Source organism: Astyanax mexicanus, chromosome 23 (genome assembly GCF_023375975.1).
Source record: "Astyanax mexicanus isolate ESR-SI-001 chromosome 23, AstMex3_surface, whole genome shotgun sequence".
NCBI lineage: Eukaryota > Metazoa > Chordata > Actinopteri > Characiformes > Acestrorhamphidae > Astyanax > Astyanax mexicanus.
In genome coordinates, this window is record NC_064430.1 from 7,201,130 (window position 1) to 7,217,762 (window position 16,633).

The window sequence follows — 16,633 nt, forward strand, 5'->3', positions numbered from 1 at the left end:
GCGTCTTCTGCTGTGTTGGAGCTGGAGCTTTCTGTTTTTGTATTTGCAAACATTTACTGCGTTTTTCGCACTATAAGGCACACTTAAAATACTTTTATTTTTGCCCAAAATTGTCAGTGCGCCTTTTAATCCAGTGCATTTTATGTATGAATTTTACCAGTCAGGTTGTAAGGAGCAGTAGAGCCACTCAGGAGTTTCAGTTCAGTTAGCATTAGCATTAGCCACTTACCGCTATTTCCCCGTTTAGAGGTGTATTATTGAGTATTATCGGCCTGTAGCCTGCTGCTAAGCCCGGCTAACACTGCTGCCCGGCTAAAGTAGCATGAGCATTACCCACTATCTGCGCTCACTATTTCCCCATTCAGAAGGGAGTGTTATTGGCCTGTACCCTGTTCGTAATCCTGGCTAGCACTGCTGGAGTGGTTAGCCACTAATGCTAATGCTCCAGCCTTATTGCTGGAGAAATTTGGTAATCTAAGATGACTGTGAATATAATAAAGTGCTTTACTACCCAAATAAACAGTTTTCAGGAGTCAAATCTGTGTAGATTAACATCCAGAGCTTGTTTGACTTTAAAATAAAGTTTTTTTTATTAGTTTTTTTTTTACTCATCTTAAGATTGCTTAACTTAGTTAGCTAGCCCCTCTACCACCAGCGGCGAGACCTGCTAAATTAGAAGCTCCTTAAAGTGTCTCTTGAAATGCGCCTTATTATTCAGTGCACTTTGTCAATCAATCAATCAATCAACCTTTATTTTTCACTCTGTAAATACATTGAGGGTAACCCTCATTTTCAGTGTAGCTGAGCTTACACAAAATTAAAGTGATTTGAAAATTAAGTTTAAATTATAAAAACAAGAAAACAGTGTAAAATTGAATTAAAAAAAAGTAATTCAAATTAAAAGGATATGCAAACAGGATAAACGTAGAATAATAAAATATAAACACTGTTAAGAATAAAGGACTAAAATGACCACAATTATAAAAAAGTAAATTATGGCACTAAAATAAATAATAATAATAAGTAAAAATAACATATATAAAAAATAAAAGGAAGAACATAAATAAAATAAAAATGTAAAAGGCCAAAAGTAAAGGCAGTAACAAAACAAATAAAAGGATGAAATGAATAAAATAAATAAAATAAAAGGGATAAATGGTAAAACATAAAATTAGATAAATACAAAGACAAAATAATAAAAATAAATAACAAGGTAAAAGAAAAACTCAGCTAAAACAGTTACAGGCTGTCTGAAGGTGGTTAGATATTAAAAGTTTAAAATCAGTTAGTGACACCAGCGGGCTGAGTTTTAGGGTATGTATAGGGTATATATGGGACCTATCCTTTTTTCCCTGTATATGCTTCCTCTGGGATCTATTTTCCAGAAGTACAACATCTCATACCATTGCTATGCAGATGATACACAAATTTATCTTCCACTTAATCCAAGAAAAAACTGTTCTTTGCGTCTCATATTTGATTGTTTGAGGGATGTTGAATGCTGGATGTCAAAAAATTTCCTCAAGCTAAACCAAGACAAAACTGACATTATTATCTTTGGAAATCCTGACGCGGCTAGTGTTATAGCTAATGATCTGGGGCCTTTGAGTACCAATGTACATGACCATGTAAGAAACCTTGGTTTCGTTTTTGATACCAACCTAAATTTCGACAAACAAATTAGCACAGTTGTTCGAGGTAGTTTTTATCACCTTAGAAACATAGCTAAGCTCAAAAGCATTCTGTCTTTTAGGGACTTGGAAACAATTATACATGCTTTTATCTCCTCTCGTGTCGACTATTGTAACTCACTGTACCTGGGTATCTGTCAGTCGAGCCTGTCACGTCTGCAGTTGGTCCAAAATGCAGCTGCACGGCTCCTGACTGGTACCAAGAAAAGGGAGAGCATCACCCCTGTACTGGCTTCATTGCACTGGCTTCCAGTAAAACACCGGGTGGATTTCAAAGTTTTATTGTTTGTTTTTAAAGCTCTTCATGGTTTGGCTCCGAGTTACATTTCTGACCTCCTTTTCCTTCGCTCGACCCCTCGTGTTTTACGCTCCTCCAACCAGTTGTGTCTAGATGTTCCTCGGTCTCGGCTGAAATTCAAAGGTGACCGGGCGTTTTCTATAGCCGCTCCAAGACTTTGGAATAATCTTCCACTTTTTATAAAAGAATCGGCCACAGTGGATATTTTTAAGTCTAATTTGAAAACCTATTTGTTCTCTCAGGCATTTGGATCCTGAGCGGAGTTTGATGATGTTAGTTGTTGTTCTGTCTTGGTCTATCTTGGTTTTTAAATTAGGTTGTGTTATTTGATCTTATTGTACAGCACTTTGGTCGGCACTTTGTGTCTTTTAAATGTGCTTTATAAATAAAGCTGACTTGACTTGACTTGACTTGACTATAAAAATAGACCAGATAATAAAAGTTCACTGATACGGTGTGCCATATAGTGCAAAATTACGGTATTTTAACATGACTGAATAACGTCCTGCCTATGAATACTGCGCGTGTAGATATTAATTTATTATGCAGCATTTTCGTTAGTCATGTTGTATTTTACTAACTTATTATTCCATGTTCCTTCTTTAAACAGGTATTCCTAGACTTGACCTTTGGAGGTGGAGGTCACAGTAAGGCCTTGCTGAAGTCGGTGCCAGGTGTGACCCTGGTGGCTGCTGACCGCGACCCTGTGGCGTTCCAATTGGCCCAGCAGCTAGCAGAAGAACATCCGTGAGTTTTGTTTTTTCACCTATTTAACCTGCCGTATTTTTCGGACTATAAAGTGCATCAGATTATTAGCTGCATTAAGTGACACTAGTAAGGATGCCTATATCGAAGTGAGCAAGGGTGTCACCATGTTTTCTTTCTAATGGGGAAACTGGGGGAAGCATCTAAGTAAACAAAAACTGTAATTCTAAAAAAAAAACTTTCTTTCAAAGTCAAGTGAGCACTGAATGTTAATCTACACAGATTTATCTCTTGAAAACTGTTTATTTAGGTGAGTAAAGTGCTTCCATTTGTTTACAGTAAGCTTAGATTTAAAAATTTTAAGATCTAAGGCTGAGTTTTCAGGTGAAAGGTTCTCCAGCACTAAGGCTGAGTGCAGCAGCATTAACATTAGCATTAGCCGTTAACCGCAGCTCGATAGCATAGCACCAGACTGAGAAAACCCTGAATGTTTCGCTAACCCAGAGCGCTATCAGCTAGTGGGTCGTTCCACGTAGCTTGTTTTATCACACCAACACGCAGACTACAGTCGGATAAACTCGACTCTGATTGGTGAAGAAGACTGTGCTGCCGTTAGCGGCTAATGCTGCTGCTCCCAGCCTTAATGCTGGAGAAACTTGAAAACTGAAAACTCACCCTTTTGACACTGTACATCAGCGGAGTGGCTTAATTGCTCCTTAATACCTGACTGGTAGAATTCAAACCTAAGGTGCACTGATGTTTGGGAAAATTTAAGGATTTAAGTGCACCTTCTACGGTTTCTGTTTCTGTATTGCCAATAGATAAACATAAACATATTGGAACAGTGTTTTCTGAAATAATAGGACTTTTTGTCCAACACTTTTGGGATGAGTTAAGAATTATTACTAGAGTAAGACAAAGTGTGCAGCAACAGAAGGGCTCCTCTGAGTCTCTGACTTTCTGACATTTTTACATCCAATCTGACTTTCTACAAGTCTACACAGTGTTTAAAAACTCCAGCAGCACTGCTGCTGTATTTGATCCACTCATACCTTTAGCACAACTAATACACCACCACCATGCTAATCAGTGGCACTGCAGTTTACCACAATTCCCTGTACCAATTAACCACAGGATATGCAGCCGTTACCTAAGAGGAAACATTAATTATCAAAAGCTAAACTAAACAAATAAGATTGAGACTGTGTCTGAGTTCCAAACATTTTCAGGAAGGTTATTTCAGAGTTTGGGGAGCTGTATAAAAATAATAAAGTGAACTCTCTTATTCTTAATAGTGGAATTGAACTTTTCATTTGCTTTATAGTGGAATTTTGATTAACTAATTTGTGCGTTCACAGGCCTGTTTAAATTCATGCACTTTTTTAGGCGACTTTTAGTTCCAGTACTGATGTGTCACAGAAACTCTCTCTCTCTCTGTCTCTGTCTCTCTCCCTCTCTCGTTCTCTCTCTCGCTCTCTTGCGACAGCAGTAAGACTGGCACAGCTAGTTCAGGACTGCTGCCGAGGACTTCATTAAAAGTTGCAGTGAGAGTGGAGCTGCTGGATGTGCGTTCGGTATTATAGCCGCTACATTCATCTTTCATAGCGGAGCTGAAGAACGGACTTCGAGTTCCCCCCTCCCTCTGTGCCTCCCTCGTCTTCACACCCACCCCTGGCCTCCTTCTCAGGCTATATTACTAACTAGTGGCCAGGGCTGCTCTGTTTGCAGAGATTCAGAAACCCCACTCTCACCCACGCTCAGCAGAGAAGCCCCAGCGTCTCATTTGTCAGCGGGGGCCCAAGGCTTCGGTGACAGGGAGAGACGCTGCCACCCACGCAGGTTCTCCCTGCTTTCTGCTCGGGGGAGAGGAGGAGGAGGAGGAGGAGGATGATGAGAGTGAAAGAGAGAGAGAGATAGAGAGAGAGAGAGAGAGAGAGGGAGAGAGAGAGAAAATGGGACGAGAGCCTAAGAGAGAAATTGTGTTTAATAAAGGAGAGACAAGAAAGAGAAGGCGTGTGGCCTTGCGTGTGTGTGTGTATGTGTGTGTTTGTGTGTGTGTGTGTACGTGTGTGTGTGTGTGTGTGTGTGTGTGTGTGTGTGTGTATACACATGGATGTGGGCGGATGGAAATGAGATGTTCCTGATTCTGCAGCGTGGGTAGAGATCCTTCTTTACGTCGATTCTGGGGAAACCTGTCTCAGGGGAACTGCTGCAGCTACAGAAACACGAGAGAGAGAGAGAGAGAGAGAAAAAGAGAGAGAGAAAAAGTGAGAGAGAGAGAGAGAGAGAGGGAACGAGAGAGAAAGTGAGAGAATATTAGGACAAGCCATTCTGTCAGCAGCGATAGAAACCCCAGCAATGAGGCCTTCCACTCCCACTCGTGCGAGGGGTGAGAGGAGCTGAAGAAATCTAGCAATTAGCCAGTCTTATTACAAGCCTGAGTAACAGGGCCAGCCAACCCACGCACCCCCTGCACCAGCACCCAGCTCTTATTGACTCTTCTCTTCTCAACTCTTCTCGACTCGACTCGACTCTTCCTTTCTCTTCTTGTCTCGTCTCTTTTCTTCTCGACTCAACTCTGCTCTACTCGACTCAACACTTCTCGAATCTACTCTTCCTTTCTCTTCTCTTCTTTTCTCGTCTCTTCTTGACTCTTGTCAACTCTTCTCTTCTTGTCTTGTCTCTTCTCTTTTCAATTCAACTCAACTCTTTTCGACTCGACCTTACTCTTCCTTTCTCTTCTCTGCTTGTCTCGTCTCTTCTTTTCTCAACTCTTGTCGACTCTACTGTTCTCTACTCGACTCAACACTTCTCAAATCTACTTTTCTTTCTTGTCTCTTCTACTTTTCTTTTTCTTGATTCTCTTCTCATCTGTTATCAACTCTTCTCTTATACTCTCTTCTCAACTCTTCTTCTCTCTTTGTTGATCTTGTCTTCTCCGCTCTTTTCTTCTCCTTCTCTCACTGTTTTTCTCCTCTTATTTTTTATTTTCCTCTCCTCTAGGCTCTCCTCGACTCTTCTCGTCTCTTCTCTTTTACTTTTCTTTACAGCTCTTATCAGTCTTTCTTTTCTCGACTTTTCTCTTATACTCTCTTCTCGACTCTTGGCTCTTTTCCCTTTTTATTTTCTCCTCTCGTCTCGGCTCGTCTCATCTAGTCTCAATTATTTCTTTGTTCTTTTCTTCTCTTATTTTTGTTGATTCTCTTCACAGCTCTTATTGGCCCTTCTTTTCTTGACTTTTCTCTTATACTCTCTTCTCAACTCTTCTTTCTCTTCTTAGATCTTGTCTTCTCTGCTCTTTTCTTCTCCTTCTGTCATAGTCTATTTTCTCCTCTTATTTTTTCTTTTCCTCTCTTCTGGGCTCTTCTCGTCTCGTCTCAACTCTTGCCTTCTCTTCTTTTCTACTTTTCTTTTTGTTGATTTTGTTGATCTCGCCCCTTCTCTTATACTCTCTTCTCGACTCTCCTTTTCTCTTCTTAGATGTTGTTTTCTAGGCTTTTATCTTCTCTTTCTCTCTTTGGCTATTTTCTCCTCTTTCCTTTCCTTCTTGTCTCTACTCGTCCTTTATCTTCTCCTTTATTTCCTTCTATCTTTGGCTTTTTCAGCTCTTACCTTCTTTTTTCTTCTTGTCTCGACTCATCTCTTCTCTTATCGACTCTTACTTTCTTTTCTCCTCTAATTTCTCTCCTTTTGGAGTTTCTCTTCTTTACTGTTCTCTTATATGCTTTTCTCTCCTTTTTATTGATTCTCTTTATAGATCTTATCATCTCCTCTCTTCTCGACTCTTCTCTTATGCTTACATTCCTCTCTTTTCTCTACTAGGTTATTTACTTCTGTCTCTTCAGTTTTTAATTTCTCAACCTAATCATTTTTTCTCTTTTAAGTTCTGTTATTGTATCTGTTATTTTATATCTCCTTTTTTGGTTCTACTCTTCCTATTATGCATTTTATACTTTATTATATTTAATTTTTCCTCTGTTGTTTTAGGTTCATCATCTCCTGTTGTTTTCTATTCAAATTTTCTCAGAATCATTATTTTTAGCTCTTTATTTGTTAATCCTGTCATGATTATTGGTTTTCCCTCTTCATTTTTCTTGTTTTCCCTCTTTTTTCACTTCTTGTCTTTCTGCTATATACGTCTTTTCATCCTTTTCAAACTTTTCTCCTCTTTTCAGTTTGAAAGCTCATTTCTTTGTATTTGCTCTGTGAAGTCAGAATCATTCGGAGCAGCTCGACACTTGAAGTGAACGTTTTAACAATTTTTTTCTTTTTGTGTTTTCTTCAATCTTGTTCTGACTCAAAAGCACACACACACACAGAAACACACACACACACACACACACAAACAGAGGCACTCATCAAGTGAACCACGTCAGAGATGACAGCAGTACCTTCTGTCGTGTGTCACTTTAGCAATTACTAAGGCAAAAACACAGGATATATACATATAAATATATATATTTTTCATTTGTCAGGCCACGTGCACCTGCTTTCATAATCACCAACCGGTCCAGCACATGTGACGCCGGCACAAAGCAACTTTCACAGCACTGAAACTAAATAAAAAAGCTGCACAATTTCTAAATAATTATAATTGCAGAGAAAAGGCCAGCCATCAAACTGCAGCAACCATTTAACACTTAAACCAGCAGATTGATTAGTCATGTCTCATTTAGTTTACCAATAAAACCATCCAACGAGTAGCCACTAGCCCACCAGTATAGAGAGATCGGGCCTCCGCACTCGGAGGAAAGCGCAGCGACTCTGTTCTAATACATCAGCTCACAGACGCAGCCTTGTGCCGATCCACGTCACCGTAGGGGTGATAAGGGGAAAGAGCACCATCTACTGTACCCACCCAGAGACCAATCAAGGCCAGTTGTGCTCTCTCAGGGCTCTCATCGGCAGCTGATGGCAAGCTACATGAACAGGATTCGAACCGGCAATCTCCTAACAATAGTGGCAACGCTTTAGACCGCTGTACCATGTCTTTGTTCTTTGTACATTGTCTTCTGTCCATTTGGTATGGGTAGTTTTGGTTCAGGCCAAAGTGAGAAGTCAGAAAGTCTTAAGCAAACAATGTAGGTATGAAAATGTTTTCTAAATGTTTTTAAGGGGTATTACATTTTTTAAAAGTCTTGCATTTAATTTGCCTAAGCTTAAATTTGTAAATTTGAGCTCTGTTTGCTACATGTTCATGTTTGATGCTCAAAAAAACAGGTCATTTGGGTAACTGAGGTCAAGGAAGGTTGGAGTATATGTAACGGTTCCACATCATGACGTATAAAGACTAGTATCTCTGTGTGTGTGTGTGTGTGTGTGTGTGTGTGTGTGTGTGTGTCTCTCTGCCTGGACTTGTGGACCTGTTCCGGAGATATTTTCATCCGCGCTCCCCTGCTGAAAGCAGTCGATCAGCATCTTGTCTCAGGCTGCAGTGACGTCGGAGCCGGGGCCGAGTGGGGCAGCACACAGGAACGGTTCAGGCTTGATTTGTCAGAGAACAGCATGTCACAGTTCTCACACACACCAGCCATTATCACACATTCATGGGCGCATTCGAGAGTGAGCACTGTGCTTCATCTTACCTGAATTAAAGAAACACTCCCACTCAGAAATAAAGATAATGCAGAATAGGAGAGATTAGGAAGACGTAGAACGATGGTATGTTTGCACAGAAAGCAGAAAGCGCCTCAAATCTGATTTTCTTACCAAATAAGATGGTTATCTAAAGCCCTAACTTTTTCTACTCAGTGATAAAACTCTTAAAACATCCGGACTGCAATTGAAAAAACAAGAGGACCAGTGAGTTTTTGGCTTTCTCGGTCACATAACAGAGTTCAGTAGCTCCTCCATTTCCACTCGCTGTTGTTTTTATGTGAATCTTCGTGAAAACGCATGCACAAAGTGTAATTACAGTGCGTATCAGTGGAAAAATAGCTCTATTTTATTGCACGCGAGGAGACGAAACTCAGAGCTGTGCGTCTGGACGGGACTAAAATTACCGGAGGACCACAAAAGAGTTCAGATAATTCAACCTGTAATTTTTTTTCAGAGGACGTCTGAGAAAAACACACGTGTTCGTTCCGGACAGGAATAAAATCACAGAGGACCCCCTCCATAAATGAATATTCATTAGTAAGAGCTGAAATCCTGTCAGTCTTCCCCGCCCACAAAAACTAAACTCCTCCTTTTGCTCTGTTTGCACTGTGATTTCTGGTTGTCTGGACTGTTTATGGCTCACGTTTTTGGCTTTGATGAATCTTTTTATTTATTTTTTTTCTTCTTACTCTGGTTTTTCTTCTTACACCGCTTGTATTACGACCTCGCTCTGGCTTTTGGCTCTTGGTAGTAGTTTTACGATTCAGTCTGTAGTCTTACATATATATACATATATGTGTGTGTATATATATATATATATATATATATATATGTGTGTGTATATATATATATATGTGTGTGTATATATATATATGTGTGTGTGTATATATATATATATATATATATATATATATATATATATATATATATATATATATACACACATATATATATATATATATATATATATATATATATATATATATATATATATATACACACATATATATATATAAGCTTGTTTGTTGATTATTGTTATAAGAAACCAGTTATTGCAGTTTTTTTTTTTTTTTTTTTTTTTTTCCCCCAAAGGCTGTGCAACCAAATATTAAGTTGAGAGCACCAATATTTTTTTTTTTCTGGCAGATTTTTGGAGTCTTACGTAAAATGATATGCGTTTTGCCTTTTTTCCCCCTCTATTTTTGGTTGGTGTTCCAATACACACAAAGGAGATGAACATGTGTATAAACAAAACATGATTAATCCCGATCATTCTCTTGGAGAAATAGTTTATAAATGTTTTTGGAAAAAAAATAGGGTTTCCAACACATTCAGCCATGACTGTACTTTGGCACAGAAGAGATAGAAACGTAGAGGGCAGCTCTGGACACTAAGCGTGTCCTGTCTGATCCGGGTTATCCAGGATAAAGAGAAATTAGGGAAAGCTTCAGGAAAAGAACCTCTCTACTCGTCAGTGGGACGTGCAGTTGTTTTGAATGAGCGGTAATCCGACAGCAGGCTTATCACACGCACGCCCTACACATAACATATTCTGTTCATCCGCCACGAGCAAACGTCTCTAATCTGCCTCAGCCTGCTCTCGCTCTCTCGCGCTCGCCGGGACGGAGACCCGAGTGAGCTTCAGCACAGCATTTATAGATTGCTGTTGCTCATGCGGTCGTAGGTCACATTAGATTATGCCGGCAGGAAATTGTAGCTTTTCGATTATTTAAAGCGAACACTCGAGTCTGCTTCCGGCTTAACAGCTTACCTCCCCACTCTTTTACATAAACTCCTGAACAACAACCGGCTGCTCTGATTGGACGGTTGGGTCCAGGTGACACACCACTGGTTTACAAATCATCTGTCTGTGGTTTTGAATGAGGAGTGATCGGTGCTTCTCCTGAGATTCATTGTAATTGAATAGTGAAGTGATCCAGGTTATAAAGGAGCACATAAGGAATCATGTAGTGACTTAAAAGAGCTAAACACACTAAAATACTTGCAGTCTTTGCGATTGGTATCGCTGATAAACAAGGGAACTCTTGCTCTTGCTTTTTTTTTGGAGCGGTCCTGATGAGTACCATTTTTATCATATGTTCAACATGTTTGATGTTTTTTGTGGCGACTGTACTTAAGAGTACTTTGATACTTTGGATACTTAAAGCTCCACTAGGTAGGATTGAGATTTTTTGCTCTCTTTCTCGTTTTCTGGCTTTCACAGACATATTAGGTCTCTTTCCACCTTCTGCCAAAGTGTCTGTTTGTTAGTTTGTAAAGAATGAACCAGTAGTGCTTGTAGAATTGTTAGAACTAAAGGTCGGAAAGCAGGTCGCAGTTCTCGCGAGCGTTGGTCGCGGCCGCCTCGAAAAACTTAGAGTCTGGTTTGAGCTCAGGGGAGCTCCGGCACAGAGACGAGAGCACCGCTATTCCTCCTATTACACCTCAATGCAGCACTGCAGTGAGTTTCAAGCTGTAATTTTACTTCTTTAAAAAGATCAAAAATGAAGAAAATCCTACCTAGTGGGGCTTTAAGTCAGAAATTCTGAACCAAACAATGTAGGTGTGAAAATGGTTTCTAAATGTTTGTGAGGGGTATTAAAAGTTCAATTTGAACTCTGTTTACTACGTGTTTAAGTTTGATGCTTAAAAACCATTTGGTTAACTGAGGTCAAGGAAGGTTGGAGTATATGCAACAGAGGGAACTCTTGCTCTTCCTTTTCTGGAGCGGTCCTGATGAGTGCCATTTTTATCATATGTTCAACATGTTTGGTGTTTTTTTTGTGGCGACTGTACTAAAGAATACTTTGATACTTTGGATACTTTCTTAAAGTATTTTTTTAAGTTGTAACTCTGCCTCTTCACTACTTTACTTTAACTGATGCTCTCAAACTAACATTAAGAGACAAGAAATTCAAGTAATTAACTCTTGATGAGTTCAGCACAGCTGTTAACTGAAAGCCTGAATTCCAGGCTCTATTTTATGTATTGGTAACACTGTAAAATAAGACTACGTTTATAAAGGGTTCATGAATGGTTTATGAAGGAGTTTATTAATGTTTATTAATTAGGTTGCAAATATTTTAAAACCCATTAATAAGCAGTTAATTAATATAACATAAATAGAAATGGCAACAGTGAGCTGAAAATTAGCAAAGTAATGATTCCACCTCAGATCTTTCTAGATACTGATCTTACTTTGTGTTTTCCATCAATCAGCATTAAACCTGCCATATTAATATATTTATAAGTATGTTTAACTATTTACCATAATGACTAAGTTGCAACTGTTGCTTTTTTAATTGATGTGTTTTAACTGCTTATCAATGTTTTTTAAGGCATTTACAACCTAATCCATAATGAGTAATAAGCTAATTTACAAACCATGTATAAATGCTTTATAAAGGTAGTCTTATTTTAAAGTGGTACCCATTTTTTTATGTATATTTTATTAATATAATTGTTCTTCTCTTGTTTTTATTGCTTTACATTTCAGCCTGTCCACTTTTATCCTTTTATGTCTAGTTATTTTATTTTCTTTAATTCTTAAATTAAATCTTAAACTGTCTGCTTGTTTTTCTAATGCATTTACCATTTAATTTTGATAGTTCTCTTTAATGTCTCTCACATGATTAAGTACTTGATTTTAATTTAAATTTTTTATTATTTTTCAGTCCCTTTAAGTTAAGTAAATGTTTGGCTGAACTGAAAATGAGGGTTACCCTTAATGTATTACTGATTTAAAAAAATGAAGGTAGGCTGATTGATTGATTAATTGAAATAAAAATGCAAATAAACACAGTGGGTGAAGTCAAGGTTCTTATAAAACTATAGTCCATTTTTATATTCATTGTATCATAAGTAGCTTATAAAATTAGCATAATTGTTTTTACAGATCTAGACGCTATTAAAGTTCTATTTTTTCTCTTTGATGATAAAGCCAGGTGCCTACTGCAGTTTTTCCCTAATGCAGCATTTTATCCATATTTATCAGACGAGTCGGTTGTTTTATACTTTGTTATTGCGGTCTATATCCCCATCACCCACGGGAGAGGAATTCCATCGACCCACCCGAGATTTTTTATTTTCCCCATCGACTGACTGTGACTGCCTTAATCTAGTTTGCATCTGGTGAAGATTACGCGAGTTTCTGCAGCAGCAGCCCCCGGTGACACTCTCAGCATATTTATACCTCCAGTAAAAAAATAATAATGCAGTTTCATACAGCGCGTAGCACGACTGATCAGCTGCACCGGTTGAACCTGCTCAGAGCTTCAGGTTCATTTTAGGACATTCCTGCAACACTCACAGGAACAGACGGAAGAAAAAGGGTGTAGTGATTCATGTTTTATTGTAGAGATTCCCTGAAATACTGTATAAAGCAAGTCAACCCGAGTAGGATGGGTTCCTCTGAGTCTTGGTTCCTCCTAAGGTTTCTTCTTCTTAAAGGGAGCGCTATATAGGGGTGGGCAATATGGCTCTAAAATAATATCACGATATTTCATTTTTTTTTTTTTTCACGATAACAATACTCTTGGCGATATGATAAAACACTGAATTAGAAAAATTATTTAGAATTTTATTATTGCATGCAATATGAAATGGCTAACAGATAATTTTTTTAATTTTTTAGCAGATTTTTAACAGAAGTCAATGATCCAAAATGTCATTATACTAATAACAATGCACTCCAAATATCTCCATATATCCAGGATTAAAGTGAAATAAATGATACTGGACTGATATAATCTGTCTCTAGTAGATATATAATGGGAAATGAGAACAGTGTGAAATTTTTCATTTGCTAAAAACGGCAAAAAAATGATACCCAAATGTGATAATTAGGGGTGGGTGATATGGCACGATATTTTAGGGTATAATATCGTTCACGATATTCTACATTTTTGGCGATATTATCACGTACGTTACGATATGGCACACCCCTAGCGCTATATAAATAAAATTGAATTGAATTGAATTAAAACTCTGAAGCTGAATCCCGAATACCAAATTTCAAAACCTTTGAAAAGTTCGGACTCACCTTAAATTCAGTGGTTTTTCATCATTTTAAAATGTTCTGCATTGTAGATTAACACTAAAGTGATCCAAACTATAAAGAAAAACATATAGGTGGAGTTATTTAGTAAACAAAAAGTGTTAAAACAGAATGTTATATCATTTCAGATAGATTCTTCAGAGTAGCACCTTTTGCTTAAATGACATGACATAACATTTCTCAGTCAGCTTTATGAGGTAAAGCCACCTGAAATTCAGTCTCAGGCTTTGAGTTAAAGTGTCAGTCCGTATTATTTTGTTTCTAAACTAAAAGCAGAAGCATTTCTGAGTGTCGAAGGGACAAAATATTGTGTTTAATGGTACCAGTGTGCTGAACAACCATCCCTTCTAAGCCTAATACAGTCTATTCATTCTAAAAACTGGGGTGTCGGGTCGCTTTTTGTGGGAGTTCTTTTTCTGGCCACGTCACGCGTCTTTACATACTTACGTCACACGTGCAGCCTCTAAAAGAGGATTTGGTTCAGTTTTACTGAACATGAGCGGCTGGTGGACTAATGGAGACTTCAGAAGGGGAAACTCTGAGCTCAGTAGCTCCTCCATTCACTCATAGTAAAACCAAAGAAACGAAGGAGTGAAGTTTTCTCTGACTGAGCGCTCGCTCTCGCTCTCTCTCTGACTGAACATAACCTGGAATCGGATTCATCCGCTCTGAAAGGAGACCGCATCACACCTACCCAGTTTAAAATTATAAAAATTCTGCATGCTCGGTGCAATTATCTATTTTCACAAGAGAGGGCCCTAAATCCCAAAACTTACAGAAATGAACTTGTCAAGAGTTGCCTACTTTGAATTGCTTGTCTCTTAATAAAGTGTTTGAGAGCATCAGTTGTAAAGTTGTGAATAGGTAGAGTTGTTATACAGTGAATAGCTCTATTTTAGTCATGCACAAAAAGCAATCCAGACTGTTCTCATACAGAGTTCCCCAAAGGTGGAACAAGCTACCTACTAACACCACCAAAGCAGGAGCGTCCTTCTCTATCTTTAATAAACTCCTGAAGACTGAGCTCTTCAAAGAGCACTTATTCTCCTAACACCTCTAACTAACTACCTTCTACTACCAGATCAGGAGAATCTCTCACTATCTTTAATAAACTCCTGAAGACTGAGCTCTTCAAAGAGCACCTACTCTCCTAACACCTCTAACTAACTACCTTCTACTACCAGATCAAGAGCGTCTCTCACTATCTTAAATAAACTCCTGAAGACAGAGCTCTTCAAAGAGCACTTATTCTCCTAACACCTCTAACTAACTACCTTCTACTACCAGATCAGGAGAGTCTCTCACTATCTTTAATAAACTCCTGAAGACTGAGCTCTTCAAAGAGCACCTACTCTCCTAACACCTCTAACTAACTAGCTACTTTTAACCTTATTTCTTCCTCTATCCCACTGTTCTTCTTTGACCTCCTTTAGTCCTATAAGTTTTACACCATCTATTGCACAGTCACTTTGGATAAAATCATCTGCTAAATGTAATGCCGTGTAAAGTAATGTTCGAATCCGTATTATGGCAAGAACTGCTCAACTAGGAAAAGAAGAAACATACTATAAGAAATGAAGATCATTCAATCTGTCAAAAAAATTCAAGAACTTCGAAAGTACCCTGAAGTGCAGTCACCGCAAAAAACATTAGAAATGGTATGATGAAACTGGCTCTCATCAGGACGTCCACAAAAAAGGAAAAGCAAGAGTTACCAGCCTTTTAAGTTTACTGCATAATTTCCTATATGTTCCTTCATAGTCAGGATTTAAGCTAGTGTCCAAACTGGTGAATATGCTTGTCTTGTCTTGTCAGGTCTTGACTTCCTATAATAATTATGATTTCGCTTTGAATGAGGCCTATCATTTTTGTCAGTTCTTGAAAAATTCCAACTAATTCTGTTTTTTTCTGAAGAGTCGCTCCACGTTGGCAAGTAGATCTCATTATTCTAAGATCTTTCAGACCACCTTAAAACTGCTTTCCAAGGAAAACCGTCGGCTGACTTTCCGTTCTTTATCTCCAGCTTCAGAGAGACTCTGCTTTATTCTTCATTCCTCCACTGGAAGTGAGCGTGTTTGAGTCGGTGAGGAGCGACGTGTGGTTCTTACTTTACACCTTTTCCTTTAGATGATGTCAGCATCGTGGGCTGCTATGCTATTAATAGGCCCATTCTTTTAAGCAATTATAGGAGTTTATTTGGAGAGAACACACCCACACACATATGCAACCACACACACTCGCGCACACATCTACGCGCTGTGACACACATCTACGCACGTTTGCCGATGAAACTCGCGCTGGTTAATAATATAAGAGCTTATATAAGATGTTTCCATCTCCAACACTGTGTTTAAACCACATAAAGAAGTTAATAATTTAAAATTGTTATGTAAGTGTTTTGCATATCCTCAAATTGTTTGGTGAATAACGGAGCCACGGAGAAGCTCAGGAAACCCCCACAGTGCGCTCGGAGACGCGGGAGGGGAACAGAGCGCTGCTGGATAACCCAGAGAAAAAGAGAGAAAAAGGAGAGCTAGAAAGAAAGAGGAGTAAGAGAAAGGAGGAGGAGGGTGTGGGAAGCTGTACTATGATTATGATCATGGTACAACATCAAGGCTGGGCGATATGGTGAGATACATTACCGGTGAAAAGTTTTAGAAAGGCTCAATTTCTTTTCATCTTCAAATCAATAACCAAAAATAGTAAAAAAAAAAATAAAAAAAAAATAAATAATAATAATAAAAATTCAAGTGTACAAAATTTTGCAGGGACTTTAAGTAAGAAAGTAATTTTTGTATTGTTAAAAAACTATAAAATACAAAACTATAAATATATGAATTACATTTATAGTAAAGTGGAAGATATTTTAAAAGTATATAACAGTTCATTGGTAGCAATGGAAGTAAAATGTGAATTTCTAAAGTCTTTGTAGTAAAGCAGTGCTGGAACAGATTAGTACAAAATAAACTAAAATAAAATAAAAAAAAAAATAGATTGTGCATGATTTATATGATCTACCATATTGTCTGCACTATAAGGAGCACTGAATTGTAAGGTGCACTATGAATGAACGTCTATTTTTCTGCTCTATTTTCATACATAAGTCACACTGGATTATATGGTGCATTTTAAGAGACACTATAATGAACGTCTAATTCAGCAGGTCTCGCCGTTGGGTGAAGGTAGTGGTGGGGGGTAGCTAACTATGTTAAGTAAAGCTAAGCTAAGTAAACAAAACTGTAATGTAATAAAGACTTATTTTAAAGTCAAATGAGTGCTGGATGT

The 16,633-nt window shown here is 38.2% G+C and overlaps 1 protein-coding gene across 1 annotated transcript in view; it reads left to right on the forward strand.

The window, feature by feature from the left end:
- The window catches only part of mettl15 (methyltransferase like 15), a 132,499-nt gene that overhangs the window by 67,618 nt on the left and 48,248 nt on the right, over positions 1 to 16,633 (forward strand). Inside the window, exon 3 of the mRNA XM_049470998.1 lies at positions 2,600 to 2,736. Coding sequence (XP_049326955.1) covers positions 2,600 to 2,736 — 137 coding nt within the window. The remainder of the gene's footprint in view (positions 1 to 2,599; positions 2,737 to 16,633) is intronic.